The sequence below is a fragment of the Nyctereutes procyonoides genome, unplaced genomic scaffold, assembly GCF_905146905.1.
Source record: "Nyctereutes procyonoides isolate TBG_1078 unplaced genomic scaffold, NYPRO_anot_genome, whole genome shotgun sequence".
In the NCBI taxonomy this organism is placed as follows: Eukaryota; Metazoa; Chordata; class Mammalia; order Carnivora; family Canidae; genus Nyctereutes; species Nyctereutes procyonoides.
Genome location: NW_026575139.1, coordinates 24,444,203 through 24,471,638, shown reverse-complemented (window position 1 = coordinate 24,471,638; position 27,436 = coordinate 24,444,203). Strand labels below are relative to the sequence as shown.

The following is a 27,436-nucleotide window of genomic DNA, read 5'->3' as shown; positions in this document are numbered from 1 at the left end:
ACGGGTAGAAGGTGAAAATGATCCAGGGGCCTGAAAAATTCTAAGACAGAGGAGAGCCTCTTTTTTTCTTTATATCCCCATAACTTCTGGTACCTTCAGAAGGGACTCATACATTTAGTTCTTGAATGATGAATGAATGGAGAAAAAGAAAGAAGGGTTTTATCGATTTTGGGTTTCCCAGACTTCCTTCTCTTCTGAGTCCACCTTGTTGCTACCTCCCCATTGATACACAGCTTGATAGGCATGATAGATAATGGCAAACATAGTGGTCAGTTCTTGTTGCTAGCCTGCTTTTGTAAAGGTTTTCATAGAATGGGGTGGTACTTCAGGTAGAAAACAGGTTGGAGGAGTCCAGCTCATTGTGCCAGAAACCGCTTTCCCCTTCACCGCCTACAGGCTCCTGCTTGGAGCTGCAGCTGAGCATGGTTGTTGAGGTTCTCTAGGAACTGATGGGCTGCATCTGTTCTTCTCACTGGGCATGGCTTCCTCAGCCCCCTACATATTTCTACAACTTGGTCTTGGGCCCCATCCGGCTCCACTTGTTTTGGCTGCCTTGTTTTTTTCCACTGCTAGGTTCATATCCCATCTGTTAATCTTTTGTCTGACCTTTTCTTTGCCTTGCTCTGATGTGTGATTGCTAGAATCTCTCCATTCTCAGCTGCTCATGGAGTTTGAGACCCCAGCTAGGTTCTAGACTTTTCCCTAGCCCTCTCTCCAGTCTCTCCCCTCCTTTCTAAGCTTTGCCTTAAGCTTTTCTGATACTAGCTCCAATTACCTTCTATAACCTTAATTTCTGACGTAATTGTTATCTCCTCTTATCCCAGTAAAAGCAACATAGCTGTAACTAACTGACTTCTAAACCTAGAGGAAGTTATCACATTAGATTAGCAGTTACCTTGTCTCTCTCCCTGACTAAAGCTAAGTTCTTGCAGGCATGCACCCTTACTGCTCAATAAAATTGTGATGAATGTTCCCAAAAACGGAACTCTTGAGGATGGCTTCTTTGCACATCACATCTGTCAAGTTTTATTCTGAAGTTAATGAAGTGTCCACCAACCAGACTCTAATAAAGCTGAACTAAGTTGACAAACTGCTAAGTCCCTAACAAACTGCAAATATATGGGCAGCATGGATTAACAATGGGAAGGAGTGTGCTATGTGAAGCCACGTAGACCTGGGTCTGAATTCTGGCTCTCTCTGCCAAAGGGGAAACTGCTCCGAGGCTCAGCAGTCTCACTGTAAGAGAGACACTAGCCTGCTAACAGAACTGTTGTAAGAAGTAGAAGTAATGTAAACAAAGCATTGGGTATATAGGAGGCCCTTAATAAATGGTAATATTTATTCTTGTTATCAGAACCAGAAAACTTGTTTACCATTCTCAGCTTTACTAATACTTAGTACCTGTGTGATCTTAGACAAATCACTTAATATATTTCAGCCTTCGGAAAATGGGGAGCATAATACCATCTTATCTCATGGGTTGCCAAGAAATTCAAAAAAGATATGAAAAAATTATTTTGTAAACCTTAAAGCACCATGAAAGTGTTAATGATTACTACTATCATGTTTTAGAAAATTAAGTATATCTCTGCTCTATTGTAAGTTAAAAAAAAAACAGAACAAAACAAAATCCTAATAGGCAATAAAGGTAATGTTAGATATTTTTGGCTAATAGGTTCATTTTATGCTGATGTAGGCAACTGAGTTTATAAATTATTAAAACAGGATAATTATCTCTTCCATTGCTTGAGGCCGGCTAGCCAGAAAGACTGGTTACATAATTTATGGAGAACTTTTTCTAATCCTCTGCTATTCTCAAAAAAGAAACAATGGTTTGGGATTATAGCAAAACATTTTGAAACTGCACTCCAGCATCCTAATAGAAGAGGTATCATAATATTTTTTTTAATCTCACACATTGGTCTAACCTAAAAATTTTTAAACTCCCAGGACAGCTGGCCTCCATATAGCTCTGGAGAGTGAAGGCAGAGGTCCAGAGGCCACAGCACCCCACTGGGCCTGGAGGCAGAGCCCCTGACATCTTTGCAAATCCCCTGAAAACACCCTCCTTTCAAAGGTCATGTCTTCCAGTCTATGAAACCGTTTATATGTATTTAGAAGAATAAAGGCCATTTTTAGACAGTGGTGCCTATTCTTCAGGGTTCCAATTACGTAATTCTACAAGGATCCCCTTGAAAACCAGTGAAGGCTTTTCCTGAACCTTCTCTGAGACACACACTAATGAATGCAATACTTCATTGCTCCTGTAAGAATCACTGCAGGGCTGCTGGCAAACAAACTTTTCTTCCATGAGCACAAATTTGTTTCCTGTATTAAAAAATGAGAAAAATCATTCCATTGATACAAAGGCCAATTTGAGCAGGCTGCAAATACAAAAGTGGAAATTCTCACTGCAACATCTTTCTCATTATACGGTATCCCAGTTGCAATAAACATTACCAGCTGGTTTTTTTGCTTTTCTTTTTGTCCTTCTGTAAAACCTTAGTCTACTGAATTTTATTAACCAGAAATCAAACCTTCTAAAAAAGCAGAGGACATACAGATTAAGGATGTCACAACAAGCGTTTACACAAAGATCAGTCCTGGTTCCAAATGAAATTATGAGGCCATTAGATAGGCCTACTATAATAAAAACTAAGGATTTCAAAGGGGCCAAGAGAACCTGAAAAAATGTAGAGGGCATATCTGGTCAGGTTGAAAGAATAATTGCTGCATTTTGATATGAAAAATTGCTTTCACATCAAGAGAGATATTTTTAAAGTACCAAAAAAACTTGTATTTATAAAACAAGTTCATAGTCCTTTCACCGTTTTTACTAATTGGGTTATGAACAATATCAGACTGTGAATGAGATTTTAAAGAGGAAATAAGACAACCAGAGCAACTTGAAATTTTGTCTATTCTATCCTATTCTTGTCCTTGTTTCTCTTTATCAATAGTTTTTAATCCCTAAAATAATCTAACTACAGGCCTGACGGAAGACCGCAGGGGACATTTTTGTTGAGTGTAGAGAAACTCTTTAAGTCTGAAATTTAAGATGTAAAGCAGCAGAAAGTGAAGAAGACTGTGGGTAAGGAAAGGACCAATGGAGTGTGGCTATGGACTGTCTAGGAAGGCAGACTGGATCGTGAGCAATTCATCATCAGGCAAATCACATTAATGCAAACTACAAGGGGCTGGAAAAAATTGCAAAAACAAAACCAAACTGCTCCCAAACCACTTCCCCCCTACCAAAAAAACAAAAACAAAAACAAAAACACAACAAAAAACAAAAACCCACAAATGAACCAATTGATTATTAAATTTTATCTCTACATAGGTTATAAAAAGTAGGTATTATAGGGCAACCTCCTGTGTCCATGGCTGCAGACGAATGAACTCTCTTTAGCTTGGAGGGATCATCTGCTCAAGATTGGCCAATATCATGTTGCTTGGGGGCACAGGCCAACTCAGGACTCTGCTGGTACCTGCTGCTCATGGTCTCTCCTCAGAGGCATATAGTTAGCATCCCTTTGGTTCCTTACAGGTCAGTAATTCTGTTCTCATGGTGGCTCACAAGGAGGCATGGATGCCTTCAGGCTTTGCCTTGTATTATATCTTTCTGCTTTTCCAAAGAGACGCCAGGCCTGGGCCATTTTTCGAAGTTTAGCAAGATTGGGTTTAATCTGTGGGAAGAAAGAGAATAACTTCCATATGCAGCATGAAAAGCCAAGTAGCATATAAAAATTTCCTAATTGTGGCTATTCCAATCTGTTCAGATTTCTAATTTCTGGATTCAGAAAAGATTAGAGATTTCCATAGGATAAGTGGGACTATAAACTTTAAGTCTAGATTCCCATCTCTTTAGGAATAAGAACAGGACTTTTTTTCATTGTCACATGAAACAGTAAGTTTTTAATGGATTAAAGTCTACTGGATGCATCAGAAAACAAAAGTACCAGAAAACTCCACACAAGGAAAGATTTTATAGCCCTTACAAGGAAAGGCAGGCAAAAGAAAAGATTTTGGAAAGCAGCAACATGGACATTCCTATTATGTTCTCATGTTCTGTTTCATTTAAGATTATAACAAGAACAGAAAATGTTCTTTAATTTAAACCATTCTGTGTCTTTATTGCATTATCCACATCATTGTTCCTGGGCTGTTGAGTAATCAAGGCCAAACCATAATGTGAAAATCTCCTAAGCTTGGTTTCCTGCCTGATGATCCCCAAATCATAATTCCAGAGATCCTTAGGGATGGCTACCATTTCCAGCAAGTACCATCAAGCAAATGGCTGTTTAGGCTATATTTGCTAGCAGTGGATTTGCTGTGTTTCTACCAGCTTTCTGTAGCCCCAGACAGAACTTCTCTATCTTATCAAACCAAGAGCCAGTAGGCAACAGATGTTCAAGATATGTCAGTCTGTACATGTGTTAAGCTTACAAAATACAAAGGCATCATGTGTGTAATCTGACAGTGCAGCTTAAGTTCCATTTTGACTTTGAGACAGAAGATGAAATGGTGAGACTTTATGTAAATAAACTCTCAATTCACACTTTTCAAAATGCTCGTTATTTTGGTAAGGATTAAGACAGATCACATTTGGCTAACAGGAGCTGAGCAAGAAAGAGAAGATACACTTTGCTCCCTCTTCTCCTGTTAGTCATTACCATACCTGTTTTTCCTGTCCCAAGTGGTCTATGTCAGCTAAAGGCAGCATGGAAGGTCTCCCATGGGCACACTGGAATGGCAGCTGGCACCAAGACAAAGCTTCAATAAGGCGACAGCTCTCCTCTCGGCTCAGGCCATCATTAAACTTAATGGCCCCTAAACGAAAGACAGAAACAAGAAGGTTATGGTGTGTATAGTGGGAAACCAGTGCTGACCCTGGGCCAGAGCCAAATATCTGGAAAAAGTAAAATGTTTCTTCAGCTTCTTTCATGTGACTTTAACACTGCTGGAAATTGGCGCTTATTGGATGAAACTAAGGCTTCAGGACTAACATGTCTCTCAGCTTTTCCTTATGGAATCATTGTCCTTCTAATCCTCATAAAAGGCATTCCTTAACTTGTTAGGATTTGGCTTTCAGAGTTTTTCTCAAGAGGCAAGGGCAATATTTTCCTACTTCTGCCAGGTTGTGAAATCGAGGTCATCTTTTAGCCAATCTTTCACCAATATCTCTTATTGTTCCCTACAATGCCCATTTTATTTGCTTTTTTCTATTTCAATAATAATCTTCCTGATCTAAACTCTTATGTGGGGATGCCTCAGTGGCTCACTGGTTGAGTGTCTGCCTTTGGCTCAGGGCATGATCCTGGGGTCCTGGGATCAAGTCCTGCATTGGGTTCCTCTTGGGGAGCCTGCTTCTCCCTCTGCCTGTGTCTCTGCCTCTCTGTGTCTTCCATGAATAAACAAACAAACAAACAAACAAACAAACAAAAAAACCTCTCATGTGGTCAGAACCTGCCTTTATGCATACATTCTCTGGTCAACAAATATTTATAATATATACTTTGTAGCAGGAGCTATGACAGGCAATGAATGAGACAGATGGTCTCTGCCCTCACGGAGCTTATGATCTATCAATCTAATAGGTGAGAGACAAACATTAAACAAGTAATTATAGATTTTTGTTGTAGGCTTCCAATCTTCCTTACCAGCCCAATTTCTTGGCATCCTTTGCTGCTCCTCATATAATAATTTGTTTCTGTCTTTGGGTCTGTGCACGGGCTATTTCTACCTCTTGGGGTTAACTTTCCCTTCTGTCCTATGAATCCAGCTCATTCAAAACTTGACTCAAAATGCATCTCTCCTCCATGAGTTACTCCACCACTTGTATGTGTCAGTCGGAATTATGGTCAAATGTATGTGTTGGTATTTTGCTTTGTAAAAGCAATTTTTTAGTATTCACTTTTAGTGTATTCAGTTTGATCCAAATTGTACCCTCCAAGAAGTGACTAGTAAATGTGCCTTCCACTCCTTTTATAACTGCTGTACCCCTGCCAGTGCTTAGCATACAGAAGCACTCAAGAGCTGGTGTGTTGAGACTTACCATGGCAGGCTTGGGACGCCAACACCTTCTGAACAGTCAGTGGCAAAGTCCTTTGGATGCCTCCTGTGGTCTGGAGTAGCTAATACATAAACAAATTCTCCATTAATGGGAAAAAGAAGTGGGACAATAGAGCCTTTTGTGTGTGGTGCCTCTGTGTGAAACCCCCAAATAAGAGAAAAGCTTACCTCCACTTGTTCTCGAATAAATTCCTACAAAGCACAGAGGAAAAGAGGCATTACTCTACTGTTATAATTGCCCTTTTATATCCTTTTATGGTTTAAAAATACACCTCCTGAAGGAGAGAGTTCCAGCAATATAGCGCTCAGGTGCAAATAATTTATCTGTTGTGAGGCACTCTGAATATGAAAATACCAAGACAATTTAATAGAACTCCTACTGAATAGAGAATATATTTAGCTACTGAAACTTCCTCCAGAGATAGCTCATAATTCATGAGGTTATGTAACTGCTGAGAGCAGCCCTGATGATTCAACTGAGTCTAAATATCAGGAAGGATTCTAAGAGGCTGTTTGTATTTATAATCTTAGCCAGAACAAGTGTAATAATATACACAAACAGAACAAATACACGACAATCATCAACACAGCTGGGCAATGAGTATGACACTTGCTTAGATATATCATAAACATAAGTAGTTACTGTAGTTCCCACAAGGTTTTTGTGTTTTTTTGTGTTTTTGTGAGTTTTTTGGACAATTCCTTTCAGGTCAAAAAGCTTATTTTCTGAGGCATTTTGTTGAGAAGTTTCTCCTCACTAGCATATCTCTGTCCCTCGGGTAGCCTTTTCAATAGTTATCCCTGCAGATGTTAATATTTACAAGAGGACTTCAAAGAAATTTAAAGCAGATGCAATTTTTCATGCTACCAATCTGTTTAACCCTCTAGAGGTAAAAAAGTGTTTTGAGATAAGGCACATTTAATCATTTCTTTATAAGAAGACACAAGATTTTTTTTTACCTGTAGAACTGGTGATGTATAAATCACGTTCTTAAGAGTACAATATGGTAGATCTTCTTTTTGAACCAGACTCAGAAAATTTTCCTCTTTTCCTCATATACACTCTAGTCTACCAAGCTCATAAATAAGCAGTTACCAAAAGCTAGGAGGTAGATACCATTTATTTTTCAAAAGCCATGTGCTTTTCCAAACAAACCTACACAGAAAGATGTCTCATTATACCTGATCCCCAGAGCTCAATGCAAACAGTGATCAAACTTAACCTCTTTACCATTCTCTCCTGTGCTTGATCATCTAGGACTTGAGAAATACCATTTTTTTTAAGCCTAGTGAGGTGGGGGGGTGGGATAGACCATATTCTCTGTTCATTTCACATTTCAATGGTTCAATTAATTCTAGATAATTTAAATATTAAAAAGGTTCATTCATCAGGCTAGAGGACAGAACTTTATAGAAAATATTCGTGATCTTTCAACTGTTAGGATCCAAGTAGCTACCTCCTTTCCAATATATCAAAACTGTTCCAGCTTCTTCCAGAATCAACAAAATCTCTCCTGATCAGTGTGACTTGACATAGTCAAGATTTTCTGAAGCCATAAGCCTTATTTCAATTTGAAGTAAACTCCTTACCAGTAGTCTTTGAAGTCATTTTGGGAAAAGTTTTTATTATAATTTTCTGGTTAAATACTTAGGGATTGAATTACAATAAAAGATTCTAACAGATCCTATCTTTTGGATTTAAGACAGTTTGGAGGAGGAGCCTTGGAGAACAAGGCTGCGCTGGGAAAAAGAGTACTGCTAAAAGCAAAGCAAAAGTTGTCTGATCAAAGAGCAATTTTGGAAGGGCTAAACTCATGGTAATCCAAAAGCTGGCATTATTAATTGCCTCTTCCTCTCAAATGTCTTCTCATCCTTAACCTACAGACATGCTTAAGTCTCTCCCATCTGAAAACAATCAAAAATCTTTCCTCAACCCTGTGTCCTGACCCACACTTCAGACCACCCCTAACCTTTAGCTACCACCTTCTCTCTTCTTCTGTATGCAGAGATCTTGAAAGAGCAGTCTACTCAGCTCCACCTCCTCCCCCTCCACTCCCTCTCTGACCCATAGCAATGTCTTCTGCACCCCCACTCCCAGGAACAGATTCCACCATGAAACCACTGTCCTCATGATTGCCAAATACAACTTTTTAAGCTTTATGACTATTATTGACCATTCCCTTCTTGCTTAAAACTTCCACTGGCTTTAGCAATACTACTTTTTTCCTGATTTTCTTCCTCTCTCTCTGACCAAAATTTTCAATCATCCTTTCCAGTTTATTCTTTTCAGCAGTGGCTTTCCAGACCTTTGCCAAAACATATGCACCCTGAATGCTGGTGTTCCATCAACTTCACCCTTTGTTCGCCTCTCTTTTTGTTGTTCACATTCTCCCTAGACACTCACACTTCCTTCTCCAGCTTCTGATATGATCAAAATATATACAGTTAACTCCCAGATAGTACATATAGCCCAGGCTTCTTTCCCAAGCACTAGATCTGTAAGTCTGTCTATCCACTAGACATCCCCACTTAAAGGCACATTCAGGGCATCTAAACCCAGTATAATCTATTTTTTTTAAGATTTTATTTATTTATTTATTTGACAGAGAGACAGAGAGAGAGAGAACAAGCAGAGGAAGCAGCAGAGGGAGAGAGAGAAGCTGAGCAGGGAGCCTGATGTGGGGCTTGATCAGGACCCTGGGATTATGACCCCAATGGAAGGCAGATGCTTAACTGACTGAGCCACCCAGGTGCCCCCAGGCTCATAGTCTAACTCCCTAGGCAGATGTACCCCTCCTCCTCCACTTCTTTCTTCTGTCAATGGCACCATCATCCTTCTAGTCATCCAAACTAGAACCTTCAGAATCCTATCTTACCTTTTCTCCTTTATCCCTTTATACTTTCTATTGTTAGGGTTCCATGGATTCTATCTTCCAACTTATGTTTTGAATATATCCCTTCTCTCCATTCCCAATGCTGTTGACTTAGGCCCTCATCCTCTCCTATTTGAGCCAGTGCAATAGCCTCTCAACTGTACTCCACACCTCAAACCTTTCCCGTATCAATCTATCACACAATTTATCCACTAAATCAATCTTCTCATTTTTATTTTTAGATATGACTAAAGTAATTCAGATTTCTGGAAAAATGATAGACTGGGTTCATGTGGATTTGCCTGTGCTCCAAACAGAGCTAGAGATACATAAGGAACAGAAACCACAATGAACAGAACACTATGAAAAAAGAACAGATATATCTGAGAAAGAACCTAATCGTAATTCTGGAAGTAAAAAACAGTCACTTAAAGAAAAAAAAGTTTAGTAGATCAGTTAAATATCTGATTAAAGAGTAGGTAAAGAGAGAATTTAGTTCACTGGAGGATAAATGAGGAAATTTCCCAGAATGTGTCACAAAGACAATGGGAAATATGACAGAGAAGTTAAAAATGTAAGATTTCTAGGAGACAAGAGAGAGCGGCAGAAGCAGCAGTGCTTGAAGTGATAATAACTGTACATTTTCCAAATGGAAGAAGCATGATGAATCTCAAGAAAATGGAAGCAAGATATATTATAGTGAAATTGCAGAACACTAAAGGCAAAGAGAAAAGCCCTCACCAGAAGGAAAATCAGATTACTTACAAAGTAATGATAACTTTTTCTTTTAACTGCATATTTTTGTATAATTTAATAAACTTTTAAAATGTTACTGCTTGTGTTTGAATTTTTTGTGTTTGTGTTTCTGTCCATCTGAGTCATTGGTCTTCTTTTTGTTCCTGTTCCTATTTTTCACACTGTGTGTTTCATAGTAGTGTACACCAACTTTCTTGGACTGTTGCTGCCGGGCCGCTCGCCTCATTCCTTAGATGTAAGCGTCCTGCGAGTTTTATTTGAATGGTCCTCCTCCCTCTGTGCCTTCCTCTTCTTTCCCCTTTTGGTAGGTGCTGTGTCTTTACAACTTCTTCAGCTGCTCTCTGCTCTTCAGATTTTGCAAAAATCTTTTCACTTAGTCCCTTGGATATTCTGACTGCTGAAAATTTCTTAGCTTTGGCTTTGTTTAGAAACTTCTGATATTTAGCAATCTTCTCATCCAGGTCTTTAATAACTGCCTTGGTGTCATTTCCCACGTGTTCCTCCTGGGACTCCTGGCAAGACGACTCCTCTTTGTCTCCTGGTTGGTCCTTCTCCTCCTCCTGCTGCTCCTCCTCCTCTTCAGAAAAGGGACCTCCTCTTCAGACAGTGGACTCCAATGGCATACAGAATGTCAAAGTAAGGGAATCCTCTCAAAATGTTGAGGGACAGGGATCCCTGGGTGGCGCAGCGGTTTGGCGCCTGCCTTTGGCCCAGGGCATGATCCTGGAGACCCGGGATCGAATCCCACGTCGGGCTCCTGGTGCATGGAGCCTGCTTGTCCCTCTGCCTGTGTCTCTGCCTCTCTCTCTCTGTGTGTGTGTGTGTGTGACTATCATAAATAAATAAAAAAATTTAAAAAAAAAGTTTAATAAAAAAAAATGTTGAGGGATAACTGACAACATGGAATTCTATTTTAAGCTAGACAACCATGCAAGTGTAAGGGCAAAATAAAGACATTTTCAAAGACAGTTTATTATTTATGGACTTTTAGTAAAAGAACTTTTAAAAGATTTTGGTAAAAAGAGAGCTGAATACAGAATGAACAGTAGGATTCAAGGAGCAACAGTGAACAAAGACTCTGCTAAATGTTTTGGTTTAATCTAAATAAACATTGACTAAAAATTAATGACTGCTAAGGAGATTAAAAACAAGGTAGAGTTAAAATACTGAGCAACAACATGGAAGATGGGAGGGGAGTGATGGAAGATAAAGGGATGTAAGATTTTTGTACTGTTTAGCAAGAGAACAGAGAAACAAATTACCTGAAACTTTATTAAGGCTGAAGTTTAAGGCTATCTAAAGGAATACAAATGGAATATGTAACTTCTAAACTAGCAGAGAGAAAAAAGGGGAAATAAAGAAAACTCTAATAGAAAACCAGAAAGGAGGAAAGAAAAGGCAGCAAAGACAAAAAATTGTTTGTTGTAAAAAAAAAGGTGTGGGGCGCCTGTGTGGCTCAGTCTGTTAAGCAGTCAACTTGATCTGAGCTCAGGTCTTGATCTCAGGGTTGTGAGTTCAAGCCCCATGGTGGGCTTGGGAAAAAAAAAAAAAAAGAATGAAACACATAAGTAAAGTAGAAGTAATGGCTATCTTCAAGACTTCCAAAGCCACATTCCAGCAGGAGCTTTCCAGACCTTTCCCAAAGCGTATATGTGGAGGATGAAATGAAAACTACTTAGCAGGATGAAATGCAAACTACTTAGCAGAGCATGCTAAATTCCTTTATGACCTATCTAGCCTCATCTAGTCCACCATTACATACATATCTTCATTCAAGCCATATATACTGGTAGTTCCCTAAACACAGGATCTGCTCTGAGTCTCTGATATCGGTTGTTCTGTTGAGAATGCCCTTCTCTTCTCTTCTGTACTTCACAGGCTCCTAATGTTTTACAAGATTTTTCCTAAGGAAAAAAAACAGCTTTTCTGTGACAGTTTCCTTGACCTCCATCCCCTGGGCAAAGTAATCATTCTGTATTTCCAAAACAGCACTTTTGTGTGTGTGTGTGTGTGTGTGTGTGTGTGTACACATTTCGTTTTATTGTAACAAAGCAACTTGTACACTTTTAATGTTTAAAACTGAGCATCTTTCCTTTCCAGTGAAACAAAAAGAAAATTTAAACATAAACAGGATCAAAATTACAATAGAGAATGCCAATTGCAAATAAGATCCTACTGGTTCTGCTGATTCTCCTATCGAGTGGCAGGGCTCAGGTCATCATTAGGAGAGTTTTATTTTATTTTATTCATTTATTTATTTTTTAGATTTATTTATTTATTCATGAGAGACACCGAGAGAGAGAGGCAGAGACAAAGGCAGAGGGAGAAGCAGGCTCCATGCAGGGAGCCTGATGTGGGACTCCATCCCGGGACTCCCCGGGGGTTACGCCCTGGGCCAAAGGCAGGGCCACCCAGAGATCCCGGAGAGCTTTATTTAAAAAGCGTCATCTTAAACTGCAAGGATGTCCGTTAAACACCACAATTAAACACGCCAAAGGAGAAGCCATTGTTGTCAAAATGCCCACTTAACCCACCCAAACATCTTAAACCCACCCATTGCTGATCTTCTATAACCCCATTTTTTTAAGTTTTTTTTTTCTTTTTTTAAACAAGAGAAAGTAGAACAGGTACATGTTGGTAAACGCTAACTGTCCGTATTCACTTAGAGGCACAGTATAAACTCTGAGCCCAGTATACAGAGAAAGGAGGAAAAAAGCTAGAATTCTATGCACTACTACACAGGGGCCTAGCACCCTCCAGCTTCCAGCAAGCTAAGGGAGCAGGTTTTTCTTTTTTTCCCACAGAGCATGGTGGTGTTGATTCCATAAAGTTTTTGTTGAGACAGGAAGGAATAAAAATGAATTTGGAACAGAAAGGGGTAGAGATTCTTTTCCTGCTGTATTCTGCTCAAGGTATTTCCCCCCAAATAAGTTGAGAACCATGGTATAAAGGGAGAGAAAAAAAAACAGGGCAAATGAGCACAAGAGGAGGGGGGAAAAAAAAAGCGCCACAACTTGTTCCCAGTGACTGGAGAAAATTAAAAAAGGAAGGTTGGAATCCATCAGTGTTCCATTAGTCATCTCTCCTTCATCCTCCTCTCCTTCCTCCCCCTCATCATCATCTTCATCTTCTTCACCTTCATCCTCATCTCCTTTTTTTTTTCCTCATCTCCTTCTTCATCAGTATCTTCCAATCCTCATTCTTCTTCATCATCATCACCATCATCTTCTTCATCATCATGCATATCAGGAACCAAGTAGTACTGTAATGGATTTGGCCAAATATCATCTTTGATGACCTCTCCTAACTCATCTACACCTGCATCAGAATGGTCAGTAAACCAGGTGAAGAAGCTCTCTGTTTCCTTGCGCTGTCTCTTCCTGCTGGCTTTATTCTGTGTTTGACTTAAACGTTTCATCAAATCCTTTCCAGATTTCCATTTTATTTCAGTGGACTTTGAAGATGCATCACCACTCTCATTCAGATGAAATTCTTTGGAGAGAACTTTATTTTCGAAGTAAAGGTTTTCATCAAAATAAAAATCTATTCTGTAACCTGATTTAATATCTTCAAATTCTGTCACTTCAACTCTTGTCAAATAATGCAGCGCCTCTTCATCCTCCTCCCCAAGCAGTGCAGACACTTGTGGATGGTTAACAAATTGTTGTTACCCAAAAATTGGGGATTTTGGCGAACAGTTCCGACCTCTTCTGAAAAAATGGTTGGAGGAGTTTGTTATATTTCTGTTCTACTTTTAAAATCTCCTCACTGGCTTGCTCATTAAGTCTGTCTATTTCATTTTGTACTTCATCCGTATGTTCAATTGCTTCTTGCTGTTTTTTTTCTCCCTTCGGCAAGTGCTGAGAGGTCGACGTCTCCTCACGCTTGGGGGCAGGAGGCAGCTTCGGTTTCTTTGGTTTCTTCGGTTTCTTCATTTGAGGTGCGAGTGAGGACTGGCACTTGGGGGCCATGCTGTGAGGAAACTCCACGAAACCCGGAGAAAGGCATGTCTGGAAGAAGCTCGGATTACTCTGTAACAGCACTTTTGAACATACCTCTTCTGGCCAAACTGCATTGTATTTGTAATTATGTAAACATCCTTCTCCACCTTGAGCTAATTCATCTTTGAATCTCTAGCACCTGGCACATAGAAGGTATCTCATACATGCTTGTTGGATAAAAGACGAATATAGAGAATTTCTAAAGAAAACAGGAGGTTACCCTTCACTTAGCAATTTCCTCAACATGTGAAGCTCTGTCTTACCTCTACAATATTCCTGGTCACAGGAGATCTTCCTCTTCGAAGTTCATTGGCTTCTCTTTCTATAAAACAGAGTGGTACTTTCCCTACAAGGACCAGAGAATCATTGGTGTCTGGAAATAGAATTTCAAGGCCCAGATCTTCCAGATTTTTGTGGTAACACCTAAAGAGATAACTTCAATTACAAAAGTATTACTTCATTTGCATTTCAGTACTAGTTCCAAATGCTGGATAATTTCTCAAAAGCTGCCACAAGTTTTAAAAGTTGTATTGTTTTTCTCATACTTATGGTCATTTGTTTAGGATTTTACTATCAAATTTCCTTTTTGAATTATAGTAACTTTCTTTTTTTTTTTTTTTCCATTGAGAGAATCCATTTGTTTCTAAATCTTGTTCCTAAGTTTTATTCTTCACTGAGGGATTACTAACTTCTCCTCATTGCTGGCATTTCAAGGAGTTTGGCACAAATAAAAGGGCTGAGAATGTTTTGAATCAACATTAAAGCAGGAGGTAATTAACAGCCTAGGAACTGAGAAGTCCTGATTAATGGGATGTAAATAAATGGATCTGTCTCTATTATAAATTATGGCTCAGGGAAAAAGATTTATTGGCAGTAGCATATTCCCAATCCTGACATAAATTCAGAGATGATCCTTTTTTTATTTCCAATAACTTGTGCAGCCCCAAAGTGGGAAGATGTCCTATCTTGTGACTCACCATATGATTTACCCCTTCCTTGCGGCCCAGTGTTTTACTTTCTCCTCAGTATGATTATGGTAATGAAAACTAAGAATCTAGAATGCACCGAGGCAAAGCAGAATGGAAGCAATTACTGCAGCAACTTTGCTTTTAGAAACAGCACAGCATAAACATGGACTTTTCCAAGAAATGGTAAGAGTATTCTAAGCCAACTGCTGGAAAAAATTATCAAGGAAACTCTATCCTATACTCAACAGCTGTGATATAGTGGAAAGAACAGCATTTGGAGTCAGAAGACCCGCATCTGAAAGCCACTCAAGAGTTATGACCTTGAACAAGTCATGTAACCTCCCTTTGGTCTCAGGTGCCTCATCTGAAAAAAGGAACAATATTTCCTCATAGAATTACTGTCGGAGCTTATACCATAAATATCACATCCTCATGGTGGTACTAACCGTAAGAGTCTCCTTTGTTCCTCTGTCACTCTTATCTTTAGTGGAGGACTTACAGTGGAAGACAGTAGTTTTTTCCGACCAGAGCCCTGTGGCTGTTGCTTCTCATAGGAATCTATTGGGAAAAAGATGAATGGGTTAGGCGTAGGAAGTGAAGTCTTCTAGAATCAGATAAAAGTAGGGCATGATAAGGCACAGCCATGTTAATTATTATTGTGCTTAGCGATGTGTTCAATGTTCAGTTTTAGGCTTTGAATTTCCATTATTAACGTCAAGCTAGTCAATATCCACTCCATTTATTCATTTCACCAGTATTTTCCAAAACAAGAAATGTAAAACAGAAATCTTACATTGAAATGAACAATGCAATGTTCCTGGAGATAGTCAATAAATGTGGTTTTAATAATGTGGTGGGGGGAGTAATGTTGATTACTGAGGAAATAAATTGGTTTACTATAAAATCCTATGGCTCAAGAAGGCTTCCCCATTCCTTCAGAAGGGTTTCCCAGTCTCTGAAGAGAACTGATCAGTACTGTTCTCAAATGGTTCCGAGACTGTAGCAAATTTTCCTAACATAAGTTTTACTGTATCTTTCTCAACAATTATGTCTTCATTTCATAAGGAAAAGTGAATATGGAAGTGTATTGCCATTCTAGTCTTCCTAGGTCCTCTCCTAACTCTTTGACATGAATTTTCCATTACTTGACCATAGGAGTAAAGATTTTCCTGGGATTTTACCATTTGGAGAACATACTACCTCATGACGAGAAAAGAGGGTAGCAAAGATTAAAAACCACATACTGACTCTGGAAAAACATGTAACAAATTAGTGATACTGGCTGTCTCTGGGTGGAGAAACTAGGAGAGATGAGGAACAAGGGTAAAAAGGAGACTTTATTATATTCCATTTTGTACCTTTCAGATTTGAACTTATTTGATTATACCATGCATTCAAAAACAATTTTAAAATAAAAACAATATATTGGGCCCTCTGGTTGGTAGTCTCTGCCTGATGAGCTGTGAAGAAGATATGTATACCAAAAGCATATGGCCATACACAGCGGCATATCTTTGTGTTGGATGTCATAAGAAAGTAGCCTAATTCTTATGTACCCAACCCTTAAGGTCAATAATAAATGAATGACACTATATATCTTTGACCATGTAAGACCACCAAGTCTGAATCAGTAAAGTGAATCACTACATTCTTTCGGTTATAGAAGCCAAACCAGAAGATTTCAGCTTAATTTTTTGAACATACAGTTCATCCTTCCTCACAACAGTCACAGTTAGAAAAACTCCTTAAGTATACAAGTTCTGCAGGGGAGTCTCAAATCTTTTCTAGTCCCAAACAGATCCTTACCGGTTATCAGCTGCTCTAAACGGACACGCTCATGGGCAGCATGCTGATCCACTAAGACTAGTAGGTTTCCACCTGGAAGATTAGTAAGGGTTACTAAAGCTTCAAATTCACAGATCAAGATTAAAATCATCATGTTGTGTGGAAGGGAAAAAAGATTAATTCAAACTATTTAATAACATAAGCATAAGGGAAACACACATACTTAGTAATAACAGTTGTATCTTTCATTTCTTAAAAATTGAAATATGGAGAAAACTACAAATTTATCCCTGATGAAAAACTTTTTTTAGTTCATTGGTATTTCATTAATAAAACAAGGGGAAAGCCCTACATTCCTAATGTTTAAATACTGATTTTGCAGGGTGCCTGGGGTGGCTCAGTCGGTTGAGGTCATGATCCCAGAGTCCTGGGATTGAGGATCGGGTCCTGAATCAGGCTCCCTGCTCAGCTGGGAGTCAGCTTCTCACTCTCTCTTTTTCTCTCAAATAAATAAATTTTTTAAATGTTTAAATACTGATTTTGTTTTATTAATTCAGACTGATACAATGAAGGACCTTAAACACATTATTATAATCACCTGACTTTGATTTGCAAGCTACTCTGAACCCCAGGAAGAATGTAATTCTAGTATACTTTTTTTTCTCCAGGGAGTACACTTATAACAAATGACAGATGTGATTCACTTTAAGAAACATTATAACCAAACATATACATTCAATTTGTTGATTTACAGTATATAATAATAAGTATTTTAAATTTAAGTGTAATTAGAATTATTTTAAAAAACAGGCTTCTTCTAGCCAATTTAAACTTTTCTCACAAACCCTTTACATATTAAAAAGGTGGCCTGCCAGATCTAGTATACTTTAAAAAAAAAATTTTTTTTTAAGATTTTATTTATTTATTCATGAGAGACAGAGACAGAGAGAGAGGCAGAGACACAGGCAGCGGGAGAAGCAGGCTCCACACAGGGAGCCTGACGTGGGACTCGATCCCGGGTCCCCAGGATCACACCCTGGGCTGAAGGCAGCGCTAAACCACTGAGCCACCCGGGCTGCCTCATCTAGTATACTTTAGATCAGAGGTCAGCAAATTTTTTCTGTGAAGGGCCAGATAGTAAATATTTTAGGCTTTTTAGGACATATGGTTTCTGTCACCACTACTCAACTATTCCTTTTGAACCAAAGCAGTCACAGACAATATATGAACACTGTAGCTGTGTTCCAATAAAACTTTATTTATAGATACTGAAATATTAATTTCATATAGTTGATTTTATTTATTCATGAGAGACACAGAGAAAGCGAGCAAGAGAGAGAGAGAGAGAGAGAGGCAGAGACATAGGCAGAGGGAGAAGCAGGCTCCAGGTGGGGAGCTCGATGTGGGACTCGATCCCCCAACACAGGATCACGCCATGAGCGGAAGGCAGACACTCAACCACTGAGCCACCCAGGCTTCCCATAATTTCATAGAATTTTAATGTGTCAAGAAATATTATTCTTTTGCTCTTTTCAACCACTTAAAAATTTAAAAACCATTCTTACTTCCTGGGTGCACAAAAGCAGGTCATGGTTGGATTTGGCTCACAGCCATAGCTTGCCTTGTTTTAGACTCAGGTTTCTCAAACTTTGATGGTCATACATATCACCTGTGGATCTTATCAAAATGCAGATTCTGATCCAGTAGAGATAAGACACAAGATGCTACAATTCTAACAAACTCCCAAGTGATGCTATTTATAGACCAAGCTTTTGAGTAGCAAGGGTTTTGACTCTCAAGTGCAAGAGAGAAGGCAGAGTGTCCCGACCCAAAAAGCCAAACCTACAGGGAAATCTCCTTCTCATTGACAGGAGGACTGACTCTCCATTACCTTAGTACATCTTTTTATCTCGTAATTTTATTACTTGGGGCCAAAGGGTTGAGGTTTATTGCTATTGGTTATATTGAAATCAAAGTTCTCCTCTTGAATTTGATCAAAAATAGATAATTCCTGTTTTTCCCATTTCTACTAAAGAATCTACTATTTCTAAAACACCATCAAATTCATGGCATGAGAGCTTAAGACTTAAGGGAAAAAAGGAAATAATTTTTCTGACGCTCAATCACAGGATTAGGCCCCAAAACGTTAAATTTTAAATTCCTTTGAGAATAAGAGGAGTTGCAGCTGGTTGTGATGAATACAGAACATCCTGTATTGGGCAAAACAATGGAATAAATAAAAAATTATGAGGGAGTAACCTTAAACTTGAAACTGGCTTTGGTGTGGATTATCAAGAGTCAGGGACCCTCAGAAATCAATCTTGTACCTGATGGTAGCAGAATGATTCACAATCTACATAAGGTTCACAACATTTTGTATGTCTTGAATGAAGCAGAATACATGAAGATAATGTAATCATGTCAGAAGCTGTAATTCGATATTCTAACACAACAGAATGGCAGTTTCATAAGGTCAAGGATTTTATCTGTTATACTCTTAGCACCAGGCACATAATAGACAATAAGTATTTATGGAATAAATGAATGAATCCTTATTCTTTGGGGTATCATAACTGAACAACTATATTTTATCATAGGTGGAAATATGTAATACAAAATGCCAATTTATGAGTATATGGTATTAATTTCAGTATAATTTTATTATTTTTTATTATTTTATTTTTTTAAGATTTTATTAATTAATTCATGAGAGACACAGAGACAGAGGCAGAGACACGGGCAGAGGGAGGAGAAGCAGGCTCCATGCAGGAGCCCAATGTAGGACTCAGTCCCGGAACTCTGGGATCACATCCTGAGCCGAAGGCAGACACTCAACTGCTGAGCCACCCAGGCATCCCATTTCACTAATATTTTAAAGTAATAATGTATTTGTCGATTACAAAAATATGTGCAAATATTAAAGTAAGTCAATTACTGGAATATGTTGCTTTTAGTATTCACGAGTGACAGTAAAAATACACTTTGATTTTAAAAATGTATTTATCTAAGAGTACTCTTTGGTGGTAACTAACTAAAGTAGACCACTGAACAACATGGATTTGAACTGCACAGGTCCACCTATGTGCAGATTTTTTTTTTCAATAAATACAGTACTGTAAATGTATTTTCTCTTCTTTATGATTTTGTTAGTATCATTTTCTATAGCTTACTTTATTACAAGAACACAGCATGTAATATATAGAACACACAAAATATGTGTTTGTGTCACTGGTAAGGTTTTGGTCAACAAACCCTGACCAATGGTCAAGGCTATTATAGTAGGAGTAAGTTTTGGGGGAGACAGAAGTTGTAAATGGATTTTGACTATGTGGGGGTTTGGGGTATCTCTGCATTGTTCAAAGGTCACCTATAATCCAATGACCATACAGAATCTCAAGAGAATTTAAATAGGTCCCTTCTGCTTCTCTGAATATCTCAGATTTTGTGGCTATACCCATCTCAGGTGCCATTAATAAAGATTTTGGTATTTAACAACAAAGAGGGGCGCCCGGGTGACTCAGTCAATTAAGCATCCGACTCAGGATTTCAGCTCAGGTCATGATCTCAGAGTCTTGCAATTGAGCCCTGCATCGGGCTCTGAACTCGGTGCATGTGGCGTCTGCTTGAGATTCTGCTTGGGATGCCCTCTCTCCTCCCCCATTCACAGTCGCTCTCTTTCTCTCTCTAAAATAAATAAGATCTTTAAACAACAAAGAATCCCAGGTAATCAAAACCTTCGGAGAAATCTATTAATTTTCCCAGATCAGTAAAACTACCAGAATTTGACTTTCACCGATTCCATATTTATGACAATTGTGACGGATCTTTTAATCTGTCTTCGATCTCTTATGACATTTACTAAGTAAATCTACCATGTAAGCAAGGTAAAAGGGAATACTTTGAAATACAAAGAGAATGAACTGCTTTCAAACTTCAGAAGCACTCGCCTGTGGGTCTACCTGTCTGGACCCAAGTCCTTCACTGGTGCTCAGGGCTCTCAGCCATGTACACTATCAAGCATTCCTCATAAATGTGCTCAAGTGTCTTCCAGTTAAAAAAAAAAAAAAACCCAAACCAATAAACAAACCGTCTTTTCCCATCACCCTCCTTCAGTCCCTCTCTACCATGTCACAGATATCTGAGTCTCTCCTTGGGATGTCTGTCACCTGGTCCTGCAACATCAGCCACTCAGTTACGGAGGTCAGAAAACTAGGAGTCATCTTTGATTTCCTTTCATCTATCCAATGCATCACCGAACCCTGCTGACTTTATCTCCTATGTATCTTTCCAATGCACTCAGTTCTCTCTAGTCCACTCTGGTCTTAGCCAACAATCGTTTTTAGATATTGCAAAATCCTCCTACCCGTCTCTCTGCAGTTACTGGGATTCCACCCCACCCTCACTCCATTCTCCATACTGCAACCAGAGCAATATTTCCAAAGTACAAATGTGATATGACATGTGCCACTACAAAAACAAACACTGAAAAAAGAAAATAAAAAGCTTTCCATTGTTTCCAACTGGTGTTGGGACAAATACAAAGCTTCTAACTGGCACTTCTAACTGGTGGGAAGCTACTTCTCTGGCCTCATCTCTATGCTTTCACTCCAGCTGCATTTGTCCTGCTTCATCTCACTAGAGGAGAGGAAATCACGAATTGCATATTGTCATTCCCTCAGCCCACAATATTATTCCCTCCCTTCTTTTACCTAGTTAGCTCACATGCATACTTCAGATCTCACTTTATCAAGAAAACCTTCCCAGGCCCCCCTGACTAAATCAAATCTCTCAGTATATTTTCTTACAGCATACTGTTTCTCTCTTCCATAACACTAGCTAGAATTAAAATGTTAATGTTTATATACTTATTTGTTTCTCTTAGATGTGTATTTTTTTCCCACCATTGTAGCTCTAGGGCCTAGTACAGTTCCTGGCATGCAACAGACAATCAATATTTGTTGAATGAGTTAATATTATTGTTTACAAACTAGTATTGTTTTATTAAAGCAAGTCACCAATATACTGTATGTAACTCTTGATAAACCTAGCAGAGTTTATTATATAGACTTTCTATTATTATAAAGGGAATACATGAACACATTATCAAAAAGTCAAACAATGTAAAATATTTTAAAGAGTAAAAGATGAAATTTCCCCTTTATTGTCACTCCCAAGGTAACTAGTATTAATAATTTAACATGTATCTTACATATGTATGTCTCTGTATATGTAATATAAAACTACTGTACATTAAAACTGTTATTCCAAGGGTGCCTGAGTGGCTTAGTTAGTTAAGCGTCTGCCTTCGGCTCAGTTTATAATCCCGGGGTCCTGGGATCGAGCCCCATGTCGGGCTTCCTACTCAGTGCGGAATCTGCTTCTTTCTCCCTCTCCCTCTCCACCCCACTTGTGCTCTCTCTCATGAGTGCACTTGCTCACTTTCTCTCTCAAATAAATAAATAAAATATTTTTTTAAAAAAACCTGTTCTTTCATAATATTAATTTAGATTGGTTTTCCCAATTGGGTTTTAACCTGTCCAAATCACTGCAACTGTATTGTATGTAAAAAATACCTTGAAAAGAGGCTATCAGAAGACTAGCTCCATATTAATAAAGGCTAAACTCCAATCTTACCTGCCTCACCATTCTCTTCAGTTTTGGTGCTCATTAAACAGGCAATAAACTTGTTATCCACTTGCTGGAGAACCTGTCATACATTCAAATAAGCGGTACAACACTAAATAAAAATTAACAAAGCCTTATCTGCATATTAAGAGATAAAACTATACTTAGTTAAGAGTCATTGCATTATAACATTCATATCTAAGACTATGGTAAGGTGCTGATGAACCTGAAGGAGTCATTAGGAAGGATTGAAAAATGGGCAAGTAGAATGATCAGAACACAAAAAGGAAGGAGATTACAAGCTAAGGATTCTAAAAGGGACATGCTAAGAAAATCTAAGACTTTAGAGTAGACTTGAAATGTTCCCAACAGAATGACTCTTATTGAGTATGTAATGTGACCAGAGACTGCTACCAAATGGGGATGAAATAAATTTTGAAAATGTATGCAAGAGCAAGGAAAATAATTTCAGAAGAGGTAGTCCCTTAGAGCTGTAAGTTAAAAGTCACCAGGGGCTTTAACCTCGGTGGCTCTTCTCTGTCCGGGTACAGAAAGGTTCTCCTCATACTTTCCTACCCCACTCCCCTATATCTGAGCTTGCTTTGCTCTAGCACCACATCAAGGCCAGGTGAGGAGTTTACCGGTATCTGTCTAACCTCCTAATTTGTTTCCATACTAAAAATAAGGAGATGAAGATGGCCTGAGTGGCATAGGGAGAAGGCAAACTAGCAAAGCAGAGGAGACAAGGGGTCCCTTTTGTTAATAGAGCTCCTCAATCTGGAGTCTCCTAAACCATGTCATTTGTAGCCTCACACAATAGGCAGTCATTTACAACGGGGCATTTAAGGACAAGGTCTCCACAGTATTTTGTTGATTAATTAATTATTGTCAAAATATAAAGTCAATATATAATCTTTGAAACTGTGAGCCTCAAGCCATAATTCATCTCTCCAAACCTGCTCACATTACTAAAGACATTTTTTCTTTGTAATTAAAATTAGTCCTTTGCTTTTTCTCTGGATAATAAAAGTTCCAGTAAGATTTTAAAAAACACATGTGCCTTGACCACGGTGGTCTAGATCATTAAATAAATACAATTTCACAAGAGTTAGCCCAGTTTAGATCTTATCTATATTTTTACAAGATTTCAAAGTCAATTTTTTACCTGCATCGAATGAATCATTTCTTTGGTGAAACGATAAGGATACAAGACATTGTGAATTTTAACCACTAGACTTTTGGCCTGGCCACTGCTTACATCAACAGCAACCTAGAAAGATCCAGCATAAGCATCATTTAAATTTTAATTCTTTATATCTGCAGAACTGTTTGCCAAAGGTCTCAAAGTGCTTTAAAACATTCATTTTCACAGAACCTATTAGAGGTGTGTTGAATTCAAGAAACTTACAGAAATTCAAAAAACTGTGTGAATTACTAGTCTTAATAATTTTTGGTTACAAACAGAATTACTAACAAAACCAATATTGTTTCAGATTAACAATTTGTTTATGCCCTATGATCAACTCCTTAAACACATCTTAACTGAAAAATCTGTAATCAAATGTTCATTTATTCTACACCTTCATTACAACACACAAAGTACATTCTGTGATAACCCATTGAGGAGAGAATGTACACTCATGTCCAAGGATGGACTGTCCCTCCAGTAGAAAACTCACTACTTTATATAATGATTTAACACGTTTTTTTTTTTTTAATTATCACCTCCCCATAAATACTTTGCCAAGGCTGTAAGTCAGGGTTTTTAAGAGTGGTAAACACATTCACTATTCACACACTGATCACACATGTTTAATACAAAATGTGGGAGCTCCCAAAATGCGATGGATTCTGATTCCTTCTCTCTATATTAAACAGTATTTCCAAATAAACTATTTGGAAACATGCCCACTTTCCATTTGTAATTAAAAATTAGTATAGTCATTCATGCCCATACCTAACTTAAATGAAATACAAATTTTAAAATAACAAGCAAAGAAAAATTGCTACAGACCCACCTCTGGATAACGGGCAAATACTGGATTTTCCCATTCTGAGAACAAAGACTGAAGTGATTCTTTACCAACAGTGACATCCACAGTATCTAAGGCAAAAGGAGACAGGTAAAGTTGGTAAAGTTGGTATCAAGAGCATCAGAAAAAAAGATGAATGGCATCTTGTATTTGGTGTGGTGCAGCCTCAAGACCAAAGATCAGACATATTGTTCCAATATTCTACAAATGTTCAGTGTTTGCTGGATCTCTAAATTGTTTTGATCTGTTACTTTTTAAACTACTAGAGTTGATGACTGTATCTTCTGGCATTATAGCTTTTTCTCCAAACTATTTTCAAAAGATATTTCAGAATACAAGTCGAGAAGAAACTGGTTCAAATTAGTAGTCTCACTTCCTTTAGATTAAAATGTACCTTACCTATTTTTAGAAACAAAGAACAAACACTATGTAGTTTTTTTTGAAAATAAGAATTTTGCTTACATAAAACTACTACAATTGTAGTGCAATGCCAATCTTTAAGAGATATTTGTTCAATCACAAGACACCACAGACTGTGCATAATCACCCAGTATTGACTTCAAGTCTGGAAAAGTAATTTCTGATCTAAATGCATGCACTGAATTACTTAGTTCTGTTGTTAAATAGGACCGTGGGGGAATTCCTGGTTCCAGTAAGGCACAGCTGGCACTGATCAAGCTTAATAATACAACCCTACTTTAAAAAAATTTTTTTTTTTTTTTAGTTAGGTGATACAGTACATACTAGGTGTCTCAGCAATCTCTGTTATTTGCCCCTACCTCTGTTCTGTCTCATCATAGTCCTCTCTTCCCGAGCTCTTGGAAGGAAAGGAAGAATGAGGTCGCTTCTAAAAGGATGACACCTATACTGAGTTCCTAAATGTAAAAAAAGAAAAACCTACACATTTGAACTCAAAATATAAATTATTTAAAAAATCAAGTTACATAAAATATTTCTGAATAAACCAAATAAAAAAATAAGGCAGACTACTAAACACTAGATTGAGAGTCAGAGTTCTTTAATGAAGTTATACTAACTTAGGAACCTACTACATTAATGCTTAGTGCCATTATCCATCTACACCATACAGAATGAGCACCAAAAATAGATCACTGATTCTCAATGGTCACAACTTATATGTCTCTTATACCCAAAATATGTTTCTTTTTTTTTTTAAGATGTTATTTATTTATTCATGAGAGACACAGAGAGAGGCAGAGACACAGGCATAGGGAGAAGTAGGCTCCCTGAAGGGAGCCCGAAGTGGGACTCGATCCCGGGACTCCCGGATCACGCCCTGAGCCAAAGGCAGACACTCAACCACTGAGTCACACAGGCGTCCCAAAATATGTTTCTATTACAACATTTATCTCACCATATTATATTTAGATAGTTGTCTTCGCCAATAGATTGTAAACTCCTGAAAGCCAAGTGAGTGAATCTGCAACCTAGCACAGTATGAACAATCAATAAATGAATGAATACATGAATAAATGAATGAAAAGTCCTCAATTTAAACTCCAAAGTCCAGTAAGATCTGGTCCAAAAACTGCCCTCCTCTCTGAATGATGGTCTGATTTTTTTAGAAATAATGCCTGAATTTGACAGTTTTTGAATACCAGCAAAACATGAAACTATTATTTGAAAAAGATAAATCTGTTGGGCAAGAATTGGGAGAGATTCATTCAGAATGATAAAATTAAAGGGTAAGGTGAAATAAGGTAGGGTTACCATAATAGAAACAATAGAGTTAAAGGCATTTTAAAGAAAAAAAAAACTGCCAGAACTTGGAGATTTGACACTACTCCTTAAAATTACCTTTAAAGATCTTCTCTTGTCTACAATTTAATCTACCTTTTAACAATTCACCTTAGGTAACGTTTTTATGTATGGTTCAACAGTGGTGTCCCAATGTCTTACATACATCAGTCCTTTCCAGACAGGTAACATTCCATGTGAATGGAGGGTGCTTAGGAGCCATCTTTCCATGGACCTTGTTTCTATATCCAACATACTTTATTTTTCCTTATGAAACTGAGTTAACCTGACCCTTCAAAGTTCACTACAAAACTTGCTAATCCTGAAAGTTAAGTAGATCGAAGTGTTTTAAACATCTAGATTGATTTAATAGGAGCAGATGTTTATGTTGAGTGTGGCAGCTGAGATTCCCCCTTTGTTTTAGCAACAAACACCTCAGTTTAATGTCATCAAGTTCTTTTTTGTCACCATTTTAGAAGCAGTTGAATTTCAGAAAGATGAGGTGCCAGTGCCTTAGGCTTACCTCTGATAAACACTCAGTATAAATCAGGGCATTAAGTTACATAGATTGAAAAACACGTCTTTAAGAGCAACCTGAGAGTCTCAGGAGCAATACTGAAAGACCAGAGTTTTCTCCTATTTAATACTTTTTATGTTATTACAGTAATTATTTTTTCACAAGGAAAACACTGGAAGCCATTGAAAAATAAAAGTCTTATTTAACCTTAGATAAGTCTGAGGCTTCTGCTAGAGATCTTCATTCTAAGGAGGATTATGAATTAATTTGCAATTACATTCATACAATTTACATTCTTTTGCAAGATTCAAGATTTTTAATATGGATGTACATTTAATGTTTATCCTCCTGATGCAAAACCAAGATTATAGCCAGATGGAAATCAGCTTTACCATCTCCCAACACCTGGCTGTCAACACACTGCCAAAACAATGTCACTTTTAATGTTGACTGGACCTTCAAACTCAACAGTTCCAATGTAGGCTCTGATGTAGCCTTGTGGTATGATTTAAAAGCCACACTATCTTCCTGAATAACAGCTACTTATAGCATAAACACAGCAAATGGATTAACATATGTATTATAACAAACTCCATTTGAAAAGTATACTTTACCTACATTCCAAAAACTTTAAGGTCCTTTTTTCTAAAAACATAAAAAAAGTTCATACATATATAGTACTGTACCATAGATTATCTGGGAAACCTAGGATGATTACAGGATCATTCTGGCCCTTTACTTGGGAGCTGCAGAGAGCAACTTCCAGAAAAATATCACACTGGCTTTGCAGGTATCCTTAATGACAAATTTCTAGGAGTTGTATGTTTGGGAGAGAGAAGAAAAGGTAGGGTAGTGAAGCACAGTGGATTTCTCAACTATTAATAGTATCATTTTCATTACAATGGCCTCACTCTACTATCCCAACCACACACCCACAGATATATACACATACAATTCTATTCTATTCTGTCTTTCATTGTATTTCTAGATATAAATTGTATTGAACCCAGAGAATCTTCATATATCATAAAGTTTATAATTAAACTTC

The 27,436-nt window shown here is 37.9% G+C and overlaps 1 protein-coding gene and 1 pseudogene across 6 annotated transcripts in view; both read right to left on the bottom strand.

Moving 5' to 3' along the window:
• Positions 1–243: 243 nt before the first annotated feature.
• MLH3 (mutL homolog 3) overlaps positions 244–27,436 on the bottom strand; it is a 32,254-nt gene continuing 5,061 nt past the window's right edge. For 4 of the 6 annotated variants that reach the window (XM_055304257.1, XM_055304258.1, XM_055304256.1 and 1 more), the window contains 11 exons: positions 24,893–24,988; positions 24,099–24,184; positions 23,246–23,350; positions 22,090–22,162; positions 16,477–16,548; positions 15,117–15,228; positions 13,966–14,125; positions 6,241–6,264; positions 6,056–6,134; positions 4,679–4,830; positions 244–3,686 (listed from right to left, as the gene is read on the bottom strand). In XM_055304257.1, coding sequence (XP_055160232.1) covers positions 3,564–3,686; positions 4,679–4,830; positions 6,056–6,134; positions 6,241–6,264; positions 13,966–14,125; positions 15,117–15,228; positions 16,477–16,548; positions 22,090–22,162; positions 23,246–23,350; positions 24,099–24,184; positions 24,893–24,988 — 1,082 coding nt within the window. In that variant the 3' untranslated portion in view covers positions 244–3,563. The remainder of the gene's footprint in view (positions 3,687–4,678; positions 4,831–6,055; positions 6,135–6,240; positions 6,265–13,965; positions 14,126–15,116; positions 15,229–16,476; positions 16,549–22,089; positions 22,163–23,245; positions 23,351–24,098; positions 24,185–24,892; positions 24,989–27,436) is intronic. The other 2 variants (XM_055304260.1, XM_055304259.1) reach the window with 2 other exon arrangements.
• Positions 9,872–13,959, bottom strand: LOC129496298 (protein SET-like; annotated as a pseudogene).